Here is a 13,961-nt window from a genome sequence, read left to right as displayed (position 1 = left end):
CGTCTGGGGGGGGGGGGGGGGGGCTCTAGCTAGTACTGTCTCCTCTTCTCAACACCCTGGATTCTGTGATTTATTCCCGCTCTGCTCCACACCTAGCTTCCTTAGTGGAGGGGAGATATCCCCCTTCCCAAGCTCTGCCCGCCACACACAATGCCCCCCTACTGCTGAGGCTTCCCACCGCTCTCCTGCAGGGGCTGGAACTCCAGTTCACGGCATAGGCTCTGCTCTTCTGGTGGCCCCAGATCTGGGCTCTGTGTGGTCTCCTCACGGGACGCCTCGGGAGTCGAGGTCTGCACAGGGTTCCGCAGCTCACTAGGGGACCCGGGCTCTGCTCCTGGACGCACCGTCTCCTCTGACAGGACTTCCTGGCCATGAACATGGACAGTCACCTGGGAATAATTGCAATTTCCAGTCAGCATGGAGTCAAGAGGAAAGTCTCGGTTGACATCAGGGCTTGTTTTAGGAGAAGCTGCCAATAGCAACACTCCCAGAGGGTCCCAGATGAGGAGGGGAATCTCCGATTCCACCGGGGCACGCAAGAGTTGTTGAAGGTTATCCTCACCAGGGATGTCTGGATACTGCACAGCTTCCTCACTCCCCTCAACCCTGCCCCTGTCTCCCAGAGCTCTGAGATACCCATCCTTCCCATCTGCACCTCTCCCACCGGTAGCTCTCCTTGTTGTTTGCTTCCCTGTCTTACTGTCCCCAGACGGGGATCTGTGACTGAGAGTCTAGAAGAACCTTTGAGGAAGCCACAAAATTGGCCTCCCCAGGAATTGGAGGTCCAACAGCCAAAGAAAGGAAAACCGAAGCCATGGGACCCTCGAGTGCTGAGGTCCCTAAGATGGTCCCTAGGCAGGTGTTTTGAAATGAAAGTCACACTCACTCACACACACAAACTCACACACACACGCAAACACACACACCTCTGCCCCTTATGAATCTAGGTGCAACCCAAGAGCAGAGCCAATCAGTTTTAAAGGGTAAATGACAGGGGCCCTGTATGTCCTACCCCCAAATCCATCCTTCCAGCAAATAGTCCCCCTCCACATCACACAGATCAGGACTCCCCCTCCTCACCCACCGCCTTGGTCTCCTGGGTTGTTTCTGCAAACCCTCCACCAGCGTCACCGCTTCCTCGCCACTCTCTGGCCGTTGGCCCCGCACCCAGCTCTGCAGTTCTCCAGGCAGGACAGTGAGGAATTGTTCCAGCACAAGCAGCTCTAGGATCTGCTCCTTTGTCCGCCTTTCTGGCCTCAGCCACTGATGACAAAGTTCTCGCAGTCGAATGAGAGCTTCTCGAGGGCTCGCTGCTTCCTGGTAGCGAAAGCGCCGGAAGTTCTGGTGTGAGGTCTCAAGCACAGGGTCATCTCTCTGTAAGACAGACTCTGGCCTACAGGTGAAATCATCCTCCAATTTCACCATCAGAATTCCCTCTTCTTCCCAAAGATCCTGGTCCTCTGGTTCCAAGGCTGTAGCCATTGTTTGGCTCTCGGGAGGAGAGGGTCTCACACCATCTAGAGCTCACACCGGCATTACCCTCTAGTCTCAGCCTGGGCACCTCAAGGAGTTTCTCCCAAGGGACCTGGGGCAGAGAAGAAGAGACAAACAACAGTATAAGCATGAGATTATACACAGGGAAAACAGTTCTGAGTTCACTCATAACCACGCGCACATAACTTCCTCACACTATTAAATCCCTACAACCATCAGCTATAAATAGATTTGGTTGAAACAGGATGATCTGTGCCTCAAGTATGTTCTCTTACCCCCGTCCTCGGCCAGGTTCACACCCACAGAGAAACAGAAGAAAAAACTGCATCTCTACTTCATGAACCCTGTGAACCTGTGAGGAAAATGGTGAGGACAAAGGACGCTGCTCATCGCCTGCTGGAACACATGGTACTGACGACCATCTGTGTCACACACATGTTTACACACACACTGGGATGTGTGTTTTGAGGAGAGACGCAGCCGCCAGGCTGAAACACATGGGGAAGCCTTTATGAAGGCTCATCTCAAACTGAATCACACTTGATATGAATTCCTCTGTAAAATGGAGACTCTCAGGGATTTGAGGGGCAGACCGTGTGAGGAAAGCCCCTTATACAGCGGTGGGCGCACAGGCACCCCCGAGAGCAATCTTCCGCTTATTAAGACATCTTAATGGGAAGACCTCCAGACCCTCAAACCCAAGTGTTCAAAACTGAACTCATTATGCTGACTCCCAAATCCACCCCTCTTCCGGAGATTTTGTCTTGGCTGAGATCATCACTAGCTAAGTAAACACTCAACTTTGTAATCTTTAGACTCAATTCTGAATCTTCCCCGTTGCTTACAGCCCATTAAACCAATTCTATCTCATAAGCCTCTCAATCTGTTTCCTCCTTTTCTTTGCCACAGACAGCTTTAGTTTGGGCCCTCAGCTGTCGCCTGGACTACTGACATAACTTCCTAATTGGGATCTCTGCACTACTCGACCGTGAGTAAAGGGCAGCATAATTATGGTGGAGCTTTTACAAAATGAGCATAGTTCAACACTCTTCTGGATACTCGGATTTAGTCAACGTAGGCAACTGTATCTTCAGAAATGCTACATGTGGTCTTGATGTGTCTGGTGGTGGAGAAACACCTAGAGTGCGTAAGGTTTTAAGGAATGAGGGTCTGATGTCAGACTGCCAGGGGTTAAATTTGGGCTAAAGTTCCTATGCTCCCTATGCCTGTTTCCCCATCTATGGCACGGAGGGAAGGACGGTATCCATCTAACAGCACGACTATGAGAATTAAACATATCACTATCTCTAAAGTGCTTAGAAAAGCAATGGCAACCCAATGTTAATTATCTTTCTAAATTATAGTCCCAACTGCACCACTCAACATTTAAAAATACTTCTTCTAGTAAGATCAGCTATAACATCCTTGGCACGGCCCATGAAGCTCTTCGGTTAGCCCTCAATCGATTCTTCAAGCCTCATAGCCTCCTCTTTGCTGTGTTATCACCAAGCCATCATGGGTGGCCTGCTGATCTCCCAACCAAAACGGGGTGTCTTTTCAGGCCACCATGCCCGTGGGAAGGCTGTTCCTTCTAAATGCAACGCTCCCACCCCCACTTCCAATGCTGCATGCTGTGTCCTGTTTCTTAACATGTCCCCTCTTCTTCATTCCCATGACTTCCTCCGTAGCTCCTTCTCAGTTCTTGTCTGCATTACTCCAACTGCCTCCAATCATAAGCCACCTGCCTCCAAGCTTGTTACCTTCAAGTTACCAAGGGCACTATCACAACAGTGACCGGCATTCTTGGCAAATGTGATCATGTCCCTTCTACTATTTAAGACCCTCAACCATTCCTCCCTGTCTTTTAAGAGAAAAACAAACTCCTAAGTATTATAGATTAGGCAGACTTTCATCTTGTTATTCCTTTCGCCCTCTTCTTCAATCCTTTCCAACACACACACACACACACACACACACACACACACAGAGTGTATGCATGTGAAGCACACACAAGCCCCATGCTTTTTGGCTTTAGAACATGTTGTTCCTTCTGAGTCTTTACCCTTCATTAGGTGAAATTTCTAAGACAGCTCAGACTTCATGTTTTTTGAGATGTTTTCTTTGATCCCATTCCCCCCACCCTTAAACTGGTTAGAAATCACTTGCTTCTGCAGCAAGCTGGGCACACCGCTATCACCATGTCTGTGGCATCGATACTGGGATGCCACGGATACAGCCACGGCTCATGCTTCCCGTGAAACTCCTTGAAGTTTCCGACACTATAATAAAGTGCACAGTAAGTGAAAAACCTCCACTTTGAAGTTTTCTTCCTACTTTTTATCAGGAAGAAAACACCTTTCCCTCCACCATTTCTACTCTTTTTAATTCACTGATCTTGTTCATTCTTCCTTCTAAATGTCTTTCAAATTCATTCATCTCATCTCCGCTGCCACTCCCCTGGTTGAGTCATTATGAACCATTGAAAGGTATTACTAGGACCTTCTAGAAACATGACCATCTCCTACACCACACTGGCATGTATCAGCCTCACCCCTAGTCTTCCTGGTCCTGCCCCCTGCAGACCGCTCTCCACATGCAACTGGAGGGATTCTTCATTTTGCAGTCTTTTGGGGCTTCATTACCTCAGTCCCAGATCCACCTTCAAGGTTAATGATGCGCTCTGAAGAGCTGGGTCTAATGTGATGCTGCCCATCAAATGACCTTAATTTCCATGGCCTGATTATTTATTTTTCTTGTCTGTACCTCGAATGGCTTTTCATTCACTCATGCTCTTATTTCTCTTCCAGTAGCCTCAAACACCCACTACACACTTTCATAGTCTGCTTTAGAGAGTTCCCTCATTTCTAGATCTTGATGTGGTCATTATCCTACCTATTGGATCTGCTGTCTCTACCCCATGGTGGTCTGTTTTCTACGCAGTTTGTAGTTTCTAAAATTTTACGCCTATCTTCAGTGAGACTGTTTTCTTTGGGAGCTCTGAGAGAACACGGAATTGATAAAGTCTTTTGGCTTATTGGAGGGATCTCAATCATCTTAAAAGTCTGAGAACCTATGCCTAGGGAAGCAGACTAGAAGCTCTCCGTGTTTCCATGTAGCGCTGGCCACTAGAGACTGTCTACTATGGAGTCTATATATAAAGTCTGCATTGACAGAAGCACTCCTGTTCTCGGAGGGCTTTGCTCTCTAAAGACAAAGGAACGTACGAGAGGGCCACATAAAACCTGCCGTTTCTAAACCCTCTTCAGAAATCGTGAATTGAGGTTCCCATTGCTTGTTTTGGATTTACTTTGGCAGCTTAGAAAGAGAGGAAGGCAAAAAGATCAGCAATGGTGGGATGAGGGCAGAAGAGGAGTCCCTGGTAGGGCAAGGGGTGGGAAGGAACGGGAGGCAGGCGGTGCCGTGCAAAGAACACTGGGTTAGGTATCCAAAGATGCGCACCCCAGCCCCACATCCTCAAGTGACTGGAGCAGCTCTAAGGGTTCCATGAGACAACCTACACAAGAGCTCTTGTAAAGGGGAAGCCCTCCGCAGATAGCTACTGTCCTAACTCACAGGATTAGCCGAGCTCTGTGAGCTTATGAACTAAAACGTGCTGTGCAAATGTCAAGTGTTAGAAACAGAAAACGGACATCGTTTCCTTCTACGGTTCTTGGGATATGCTATACTCTAAGTCTGCCCTGCAATTTGTTGCCCTTGCTATTCTAATACCTTCCCTCCATGTCTGTCCTTAGAAGGGTTCCACAATGACAGATAAAAACTGATGAGGACTAGAGAGACTAAAGCCAGGCCAGGAAGGGCAAAAAGACTTGGTTCCAGAAGGCTCTGAAACAATGTCTGCAGAAAAGCTTCACAAGCCTAGGCCTGGGCGCGCTCCATGACCTAGTCTCTTGAGTGTGTTTCTAGGGTGTATGGAGCAGGACTGGGGAGATGTGGAAAAGGCAAGAGCTTTCTCCGGTCTTTGGTCCAGCTACCTCTGTCCCTTATCTGAATGTGTCACATGCCAGTGAAGGCCATAACTGCATTCTATTGACAAGAACAGAAAACTGCGGGCAATAAAAGGACATCTGGTTCCTTACCTTAAAATCTTACTACTTGGGGAGAGCTTTCTGGACACTAAATGACAAGGTCTGTGGTCATATAGTATCTACCCAACACAAAGATAGTGATCTATTTACTGGCAAATAATCTTCAGTAGTGATCAGAGAGGTTCAAATGATTATATTTAGCAGATACCTATTTCCCTTCCTGCCTCCAATTTTATTTTTTACCCTAATGCTGGAAATCTGGATATATCCATTCTCTGGGGCTAACCAGACCTTCCAACTGCTCCTTTCATTGTTCTAGAATAGAAATCAACTAATAAAAATTGTTAACTGCCCTGTTTTAATGTTGTACTCTACTTTTTTTTGAGAGAAAGGGAGGGAGAGGGAGAAAGAAAGGATGGGAAGGAGTAGAGGGGGAGGGAAAGAGAGACCCTCAAGCAGGCTCCACACTCAGCACGGAGCCCAACGTGGGGCTTGATCTCACGACCCTGTGACCATGACCTGAGACGAAATCAAGAGTTGGACACTTAACTGACTGAGACACCCAGGTGCCCTGCTGTATTCTTCTTTAAAACTAAAGATTATTCGGTATGATCCTTGTACTGGAGATTATCATTTACGGTTAATTGTTCTGTATACAAGTGCTTACCCATGCTCTCCACATAATGGTTCGGGGCTTTGGAGCCTTGGGTTTGGATCCCTCTCCTCATTTACTGGCCACGTGACACTCCCTAAGTCTTGGTCTCATTTTCAAAACGTGGCTGTACTGCCTACCTCCCGTGGCTGTTTAAGGAGTAAATGAAGTAATGTACAGAATCACTGCAGGATAGAGCCCGGTACAGAGTAGATGCTCAATTTATTTTATTCTCTTTCCTTCAAATTGCTTTAAATCCTTTTGGGAAGAAGGGCAAGATTTAAATGCTAAACAAGCAAACAGTCCTTTATTTCATCGTCAATCCAAAAAAAATTTTAAATGCACAGGAAAAATCTTGGTCTGTTTACTGTTATATCAAAAGTAAAGTGTTAAACTGCAAGAAGAGTTCTTGCTTTGAAAGACTTATCAGCTAAGATTCAGAGCCTTGGAACGCAGATTGGGATGGAACCTTCGAGCCATATTCTCTGGCCCAAGACCGTATCAGTGGAGTTTCTACTTACCAATGTGCACTCCTGACTCCTCCCTCTGACCGGGAGGAGGCAATCTGGGGCAAGTCCAGTTAGTACACCTACTAAGTCCCTTGAAAACTTAACCCACAAGGCCAGGGAAACGAAAGGGAAGGCATGTGCTGACTTTTGGCCTTCTGACACATCATGATTAGTATGCTTCAGGCCGCGTTTAAAAACTATTTCTTTAAAATATTTTTGCCATTTACACCTTTCATTAGATTCAGCATCAAATATCTGAGTTGCGAGGGGAGAAGTGGCTCAAAGCTTATCACGGTGGTTTCAAAGAAACAGGGGAAGTCGGAGTGAAGGGGAAGACAAGAGGAAATAAACCGGGGCTAAGTAAGTAGTGGCGGTGGGTGGTCCAGGGAAGTCAGGGGAAGCTAAGACACGAATATATCTTGCCCTGAAATTCTGGAGACTCTGTGGTTAGGATCAAGGTATTAAGTGGATATAAAAATGTCATTGGGAGTAAATGTAAACACAAATAATGTGAAATAAACTATAAAAACCGTAACAGTTCACTTTATTTTTAATGAAACTGGTTTTCCTAGGTGTGCACCGCAGGCCCGTTGGTAGTCCTGCCTTTGGAGGCAGGTGATCTGTGTTCTACCTTCTCTAGCTGCGTCATCTGGGGACGGGGATGACCTCCCGCCTAAAGGCAGAGAGCTGGGTCATCTTTTGAGGAGCCGTCTTGCTTTCTGATGGCGACAGAGGGGCTGTGAGAGGACCAGGGATATAGGGCTTATTTATTGAATACCTGGGCCATGATATATTAGCCTGAGATGGTGAAAGGGATTTATTCGAGAGTTTAGATGGGCTAGAGGCCAAAAATAGATTTTAAGAGTCCAGAATTGAGGATCTGGCCATCCTGATGATACTGCTTAACGTTCAACATGAAGCTAGGCTTTTCAACCTTAAGGGTGACCCAGAGGTGGTCAATGGCTTCAGGAAAGCAGGTCAATCGACAGGCCTCAGTTTAAAACAGAACATCACAAATTAATGGGAAGTGGGAAAAGGGCACTCACCAAACTTGACACCCGCCCTGAAGAGAGTGACAGCTTTCATGTGGCAGCCAGAGTTAAACTAGCTGTACCCAATTCATTCCTACATAAACATGGCCAATGCCAATCACACGGACAGACAGAGGAACAACTATTTAGTGAAAAACAGCAGGTAAATATATTTTATAACACAGCCTGACCTGAGCAGTCAAACGTGGGTAATTCAGAACAGTCGATTCGAGAGTCATGTATTATGGTTTTAGTTTTATAACTGATATTGTCAAAATACTCTTTGCTTTGTATCTAGATGACTTCTGGCGCTGCCCGAGGCTCCCACGTTTATGATGAGATGATAAAAGATGGGACCCATGCCTGCCGGACCAGAGGAATCAGAGGAGCAGCAGGGTTCCACTGCAGATTAAATCATGGTGCAAAGTGTAGAAGGTGTCCCAGGATGGCAAGGACCTCTTCATTCATTTTTATATTCCAAGTGCCTAACACTTTGTCAAATGCTTGGTAGAAAAGGTGTTCAGTAAAACGTGTTGAATGTTATTGAGCTATTTCTCTTACTCCAACTTGGATATGGATGCGCTAACATTCAGAATCAGTGGGTGCCAGGGCTTGGGTAATAAATCACTCACGGGGACAGTTATAGGAATTTGGCATTGGCATTTATCCCAATTGCCTGGGGGAATCAGGTGGCATGCCATACACTGCTTTACAATGTGGCACAGAACTAGTGGAGAAAAACTTCTTCAAAGGGAAAAGAGAGCAGGGGATATGGTTATTCCTTCTACAAATATCTGCTGAGCATCAACTGTGCGTTCCACACAATCCAAGGGGCGAGGTGGAGTGAGAGGAAAAAAACACGGGCTCTGACCTTAAAGAATTTAATAAGTAGTTAAGAAACAGCAGGGACTCTGGCATACTAACAATTCGTAGCAAAAACCTAAATACGGATATAAGCTATCTGGTCAAAATGGAAGCTCCTATCCAGACAATTAAGAAAATCAAGGGGAGGGGCGCCTGGGTGGCACAGCAGTTAAGCGTCTGCCTTCGGCTCAGGGCGTGATCCCGGCGTTGTGGGATCGAGCCCCACATCGGGCTCCTCCGCTGGGAGCCTGCTTCTTCCTCTCCCACTCCCCCTGCTTGTGTTCCCTCTCTCGCTGGCTGTCTCTATCTCTGTCGAATGAATAAATAAAATCTTTAAAAAAAAAAAAAAAAAAAGAAAATCAAGGGGAAAACTCATCAATATTTCATCTTCCATTTGGCATAAGATCACTAGCATCTGGAGGTTCTGGTTTTTTTAATTTCATTTTCTTAATTTTAAAAACGAAAGAACTCAGACCTAAGTGGTTAAATCATCCACACAAGATCATATTACTAGTTTCTGACACAGAAGTACACACACAAGTCTTTTGATCCCCCAAACCACTGCACTGTTTATGTGAAGGAGATTGGCCAAAGGCAGTGGTTCTTCGTGTGAGAAACCCAAACCAGCCACACGAGCACCTAAAAACTTGTCAGAAATGTGCAGATTTTCAAGCCTGGGCCCAGACCTATTATCAGACACTCTGGGGGTGGCCCCAGCAATCTGTTCGACAAGCCCTCCCTTCAGGGGCTGGAGATGCACGATAAGTTTGAGAGCCGATACCTAAGGCAAAGAACATAAACTTGAGGTTCAAGCAGAAAGCATCCAACTTTTCCAGTGCTGGCCAAATGTAAAGGAAGGTTTGCAAAAGTCAAAAGAGTCTGGGACTGTTTTATGCCTGTGCCAAATTAACTGGAAAAAAATGTAAACCTGTAACTTACCTCATCTGTATAGTTTGTAATGCCCAAGAGTCCCTCACATCGAAGTAAACCTTGCTGTGCCCTTGAAATGACTGTCTACTGCAATATAGTATTTAAAAGAGTGCAAAAGGGGTACAGCTGGAGGAGAAAGGGGGAAAGATTATGAATCCCAGGTATTTGGTCCTAATAGGAAAAATCCCCTTCCTCCCTCCAACCCTGCCCACCCTCTTATACTAGAATCTATCAGCAGAAAGGTACCCAAGACAAAATGGCCACAAACCCTAACTGCTTGGTTGTCCCATACTTCCCATCAACATGCCTCCCAATGGCTTCCTCACAACCTTTCTGAAGTGGCTTTCTAGATCAAGGCCCACGGGGGTGACCTAGAAGAGAAGCTGGGAGGAGGGAAGGGGGACTCCACTAGCTTTCTGTGGCTCCTGAGTCAGGCTGCCCTGGGTGTCACCTGCAGTGTGTGGACAGAGAAAAAGCAACAGTTCTCACCCTAACCTCCTAGTGAGAGCCTGGATATGACAGTGCTCTCCAGGACCAAGGCTGTCAAAGAACAGCTAGGCCTAGGAGCCTACGTTTGGGGTGGTCAGCACAGGGACCAAGGCAGACAGGGAAATCAAAGCGCCTGGGAGACAAGAATCTCCAATACCCAGAAAAATAAAAACTGGGCTGACACCTGAGAGAACGCAGAATATCCATGGCATGCAACCTAACAAACTTTTGGTCAAACCAGACAAGCAGCAGAGGCCTATATACTCCTGCTGTGGGTAACCTTGGTGTTCAGAAGTGCCAAAACTGGCTTGAGAGGTTGGGGGGAGCGAAGTTGCAAGTGGAGACAGAAGCTACTAGCTTGAGGGGAAGCGTGGGGTCGGTCACAGTGGCAGCTGAAAAGCCACAGGCCTAGACGGTGTCCAAGGGTGATAAGATCACGGGTGAGTGTATGTGTGTGTGTTTGGGGGGGTTGGTGGTGGAAAGAGATGGGGCTTGTCTGGGCCGGGAGTCTGCGGGGGATGGGGTGGAGGGGGGTGGCTCTTGAACAAGCTGAAAGACGGGGTAAGAAAAAGCTAGGGGAAATAAAGGGGCCTAGACCACTCCTCCCTCGGTGCCGGGGGGGTGGGGGGCAGTTGGCGCGGAAGCAATGGGAGGTACGAACTAACTGCGTTTCTGCAGGCCTCAGGAGGGGGCGGAGGGCGGTGGCTGCACCGAAAGAAGCCCGGAGCGCCATCCGCGTCCCCAGAGGCTCGAGCTCTGGCCACCAGGCGCCCCGGGGACCACAACGCCCCGGCCCCCTTACTATACTGCCGCCGCCCCTTCTTCCAGGACAGTGCGATTTCCCCAGGCTCTGGGGGGGCGGGGTCTCAGACCTGTCCCCCTCTTCCCCGCCCTGCCCTGCCCTGCCCGGCTCCACGCGATCCGGCCCGGCCCGGCCCGGCCCAGCCCCTCAGCACTCACGGCTCCGACAGCTCCGGCGGCTCCTCCCCTGCCCCGGCTTCTCCCCCACCCACTCCCGGCCGTAGCAGCGCCGCCGGATCCGAGCCGCGCGGGGCCTGGCGGGTCGGAACACGTGGGGCCTTTGCGCCCGGAACCGGAAGCTGGGCTTCGCCCCGCCTCCTCGCGGCTCTGGAGCCCTTCTAGGCGTCGGGAGGTTTGGTCTCTCTCCGCGCTTTGCGCGGGTGGAGGCTCGGAGCGCCCTTGTGGACCCAGCGCTGAAAGCTTGGGGCCAGACCGCTTCCGCCCGCAGGCCCCTCCTGCACCCCCGGGCCTTCAGTTTAATCACAGACCCATTTCACCGTTTTTGATCTCTGCTTTGATTTTGGAGTCTGTACCTCTACTTGTTTTTCTTGATTGTCCGCGAAGCAGGGTAGCAAAGAGAGCAGTTTGGGGTTTGGCTCTTGCATTCACGAGCAGTTGTGGGGCCTCGGGCAAACCCCTCTACCCCTCCAAAGTTCAGCGTTCATCTTCTAAAATGGGTGTAATAATACCGTTGCTCTGAGAGCTAAGGGCTATATTGCATGCGAACTCTTTGGAACGTAGTAGAAGCTTAGCAAGAGAATAGTTACGGTATCCTGTTCTCTTCTGTTTTCTTTGGAGCATGTCTTTGTGTTTCATTAAGACTGACCTTGATCTCATTCGTTCATTTGTGTCTGGGTCAGTGATCTCTGCTATTTTCCTTTTTACTCTCCCTGTCCTTTGAAGAAGTCACCACTCTCCACGTGCCATGGGAGGGCCTTCTCTCCCCCCCAACTATGACTTACACATTTCATTTTCACCGGACACGTTGCTGGGATCAGTCTATTGTGTTTGAAGCCAAGGTATTCATTACTTTTGGTGGAGGGACAGGAATGTACGGTTTGTGAAGGCCTACTGTGTGCCAGATGTTCTCGTTATAGATTCGGTTAATATTTTAAAATATTAAGTTCATAAGTGACACATAAATGTTATTCTAAACATCTCAAATATTGCAGATAAAGTTAATGACCTTTTACTTATGCTGGCTTCCTCATCTCACTCACCAAACGTTTATTCTTATGTATTTACCTTCCAGACCCTTTTCTATACTTCTACATACAATATATATATATATATATATTCATAGAAATCATATTATTTTGTGTGCATGTGCATATATGTGTGGGTTCATGTTAGATTCCTCAGTTTGCTATTTTCTCCTAGTGTTGGACCTTGGAGACCTGTTCATAGTACATATAGAGCTCCCTTATTCTACTTTTTGCATAACATTCCATAGTGTGACTAGCCATTTGCCTATGGATAATATGTGTTGTTTATAATTGTTACTATCACAAACAATGCTATACTAAACATCTTCATGCATACATGCAAATGTTACTCTGGGACAGAGAAAAAATGTTACTGGGTTATAGGTTGTATACATTCAATCGATACTACCAAATTATCTCCCCAGAGATTGCACCAATTTATGACCTAACAGCCATATATGAGAATATTTTCCCACCGTATTCATGCCACTACTTTATGTTGCTAACCTTGTAAAGTGAGGGGTGCTTGGGTGGGTCAGTTGGTTAAGCGTCCAGCTCTTGGTTTTGGCCTAGGTCATGATCTCAGGGTCCTGGGATTGAGCCCTGAGCACTGAGCAGGGAGACTGCTGAAGATTCTCTCTCTCCCTCTCGCTGTGCCCACTGCTCCCCGCCTCCCCCTGCCCCACTCACTCTCTCTCTCTCTCACTGTCTCTCAAAAAAACTTGTAAAATGGGTAAAAAGTGATGTCTCATTATTTTACATTTCCTTTCCAGGATTAAGAATGAAAATGCTTATACGCAAGTAATGAAGATGGAACTTTACATCAAAAACTAGGGGTGTACTGTATGGTGACTAACATAATATGATAAAAAAATATTAATAAAAAAAACAATGAAAATGAACATTCTTTGTATGTTTATTGGTAGCTTGTCATTTTACTATGAGTTTGCCCATTTCTCAATTGGATTTTTTTCTTATTCATTGTTAAATGCTACATATTCCTGATCGTAATCATTTAATATCTATGTAGCAAATACTTTCTTTGACTTTATAGCTTACATTCTAACTTTGTTTATGGTCTTAAAGGTTCAAATTGGATAAATTTGATACACTTTTTCTCTCAGTGGCTTTGAATTTCATGTCTTATTTCAGAATATTTTTTCCACACCAAAATCAGGGTTTCCTCCTATATTTTCTATTACTACTTTGTTGCTCTCCTTTTTATGGTTAGATTTTGAATTTACTTTTGTGATTGGTATAAATTGTGGATTCTAATCTAATACTGCCTATGGTAATTCATTTATACTTTTAAAACACAGAGGTGGGATATTGGCATAACAGAACTACAGAGATTATAATCCATATGCGATGTGATTGGTTTTCTGTCAGTCCAGTTTATTTATTGAGTAACTGGTATCGTGGGACACTGTGGTAGTATATGGAATACAGTTGAGCACAACCTGTCCTCAGGGAGCTAACTTTCTCATGGTGTTTGTGTTTTGGAGGAAAGAAACATGTTTGAATAAATTACTTATGATTGTGGTAGGTTCTACAAAGGAGAAGTGCAGCATGTTTTGAGAGCTTCTGACTAGAGGTCCTAATCCTGGTGATGGTGCTGGTAGAGAGGTGGTTAGGGGAAATGTTCTTGAGGAGTAAGCTTTGAGCAGAATTCTGAAGGATGAGTGGGCAGGATGAGATTGGGGGTGGGAGTGGGAAGTGGGGTAAGAAAGAATATTTTAAGTAATGGGAAATAGCGTGTATGCAAGGGTCCTGTGGTGGAAAGGAACTTAGGGTAGTGGAGAAACTGAGAGGATAGGTGTCTAGGGCTAGAGAGCAATAGAGAAATATATGAGATGGACCTGGTATTGTGAACAGGGATCAGATCTGACAGACCAAAGGTCTTATAGACTAAATTAAGCATTATCTGCTGGGAAGGAAGC

The 13,961-nt window shown here is 46.6% G+C and overlaps 1 protein-coding gene across 2 annotated transcripts in view; it reads right to left on the bottom strand.

Annotated features, from left to right (window-relative positions):
- ZNF202 (zinc finger protein 202) overlaps positions 1–11,087 on the bottom strand; it is a 15,805-nt gene extending 4,718 nt beyond the window's left edge. The window contains exons 1-3 of one of the 2 annotated variants that reach the window (XM_040631096.1): positions 10,976–11,087; positions 1,081–1,585; positions 179–389 (exon numbers count right to left, since the gene is read on the bottom strand). In XM_040631096.1, the coding sequence (XP_040487030.1) occupies positions 179–389; positions 1,081–1,482 (613 nt within the window). In that variant the 5' untranslated portion in view covers positions 1,483–1,585; positions 10,976–11,087. Of the gene's footprint in view, positions 1–178; positions 390–1,080; positions 1,586–9,535; positions 10,536–10,975 lie in introns of those variants that run through there. The other variant, XM_008689936.2, reaches the window with a different exon arrangement.
- Positions 11,088–13,961: the final 2,874 nt, after the last annotated feature.

Source organism: Ursus maritimus, unplaced genomic scaffold (assembly GCF_017311325.1).
Source record: "Ursus maritimus isolate PB19 unplaced genomic scaffold, ASM1731132v1 scaffold_16, whole genome shotgun sequence".
Taxonomy (NCBI): domain Eukaryota; kingdom Metazoa; phylum Chordata; class Mammalia; order Carnivora; family Ursidae; genus Ursus; species Ursus maritimus.
Note: the sequence above shows the minus strand (reverse complement) of the source record. Positions and strands in the feature narration are given on the sequence as shown.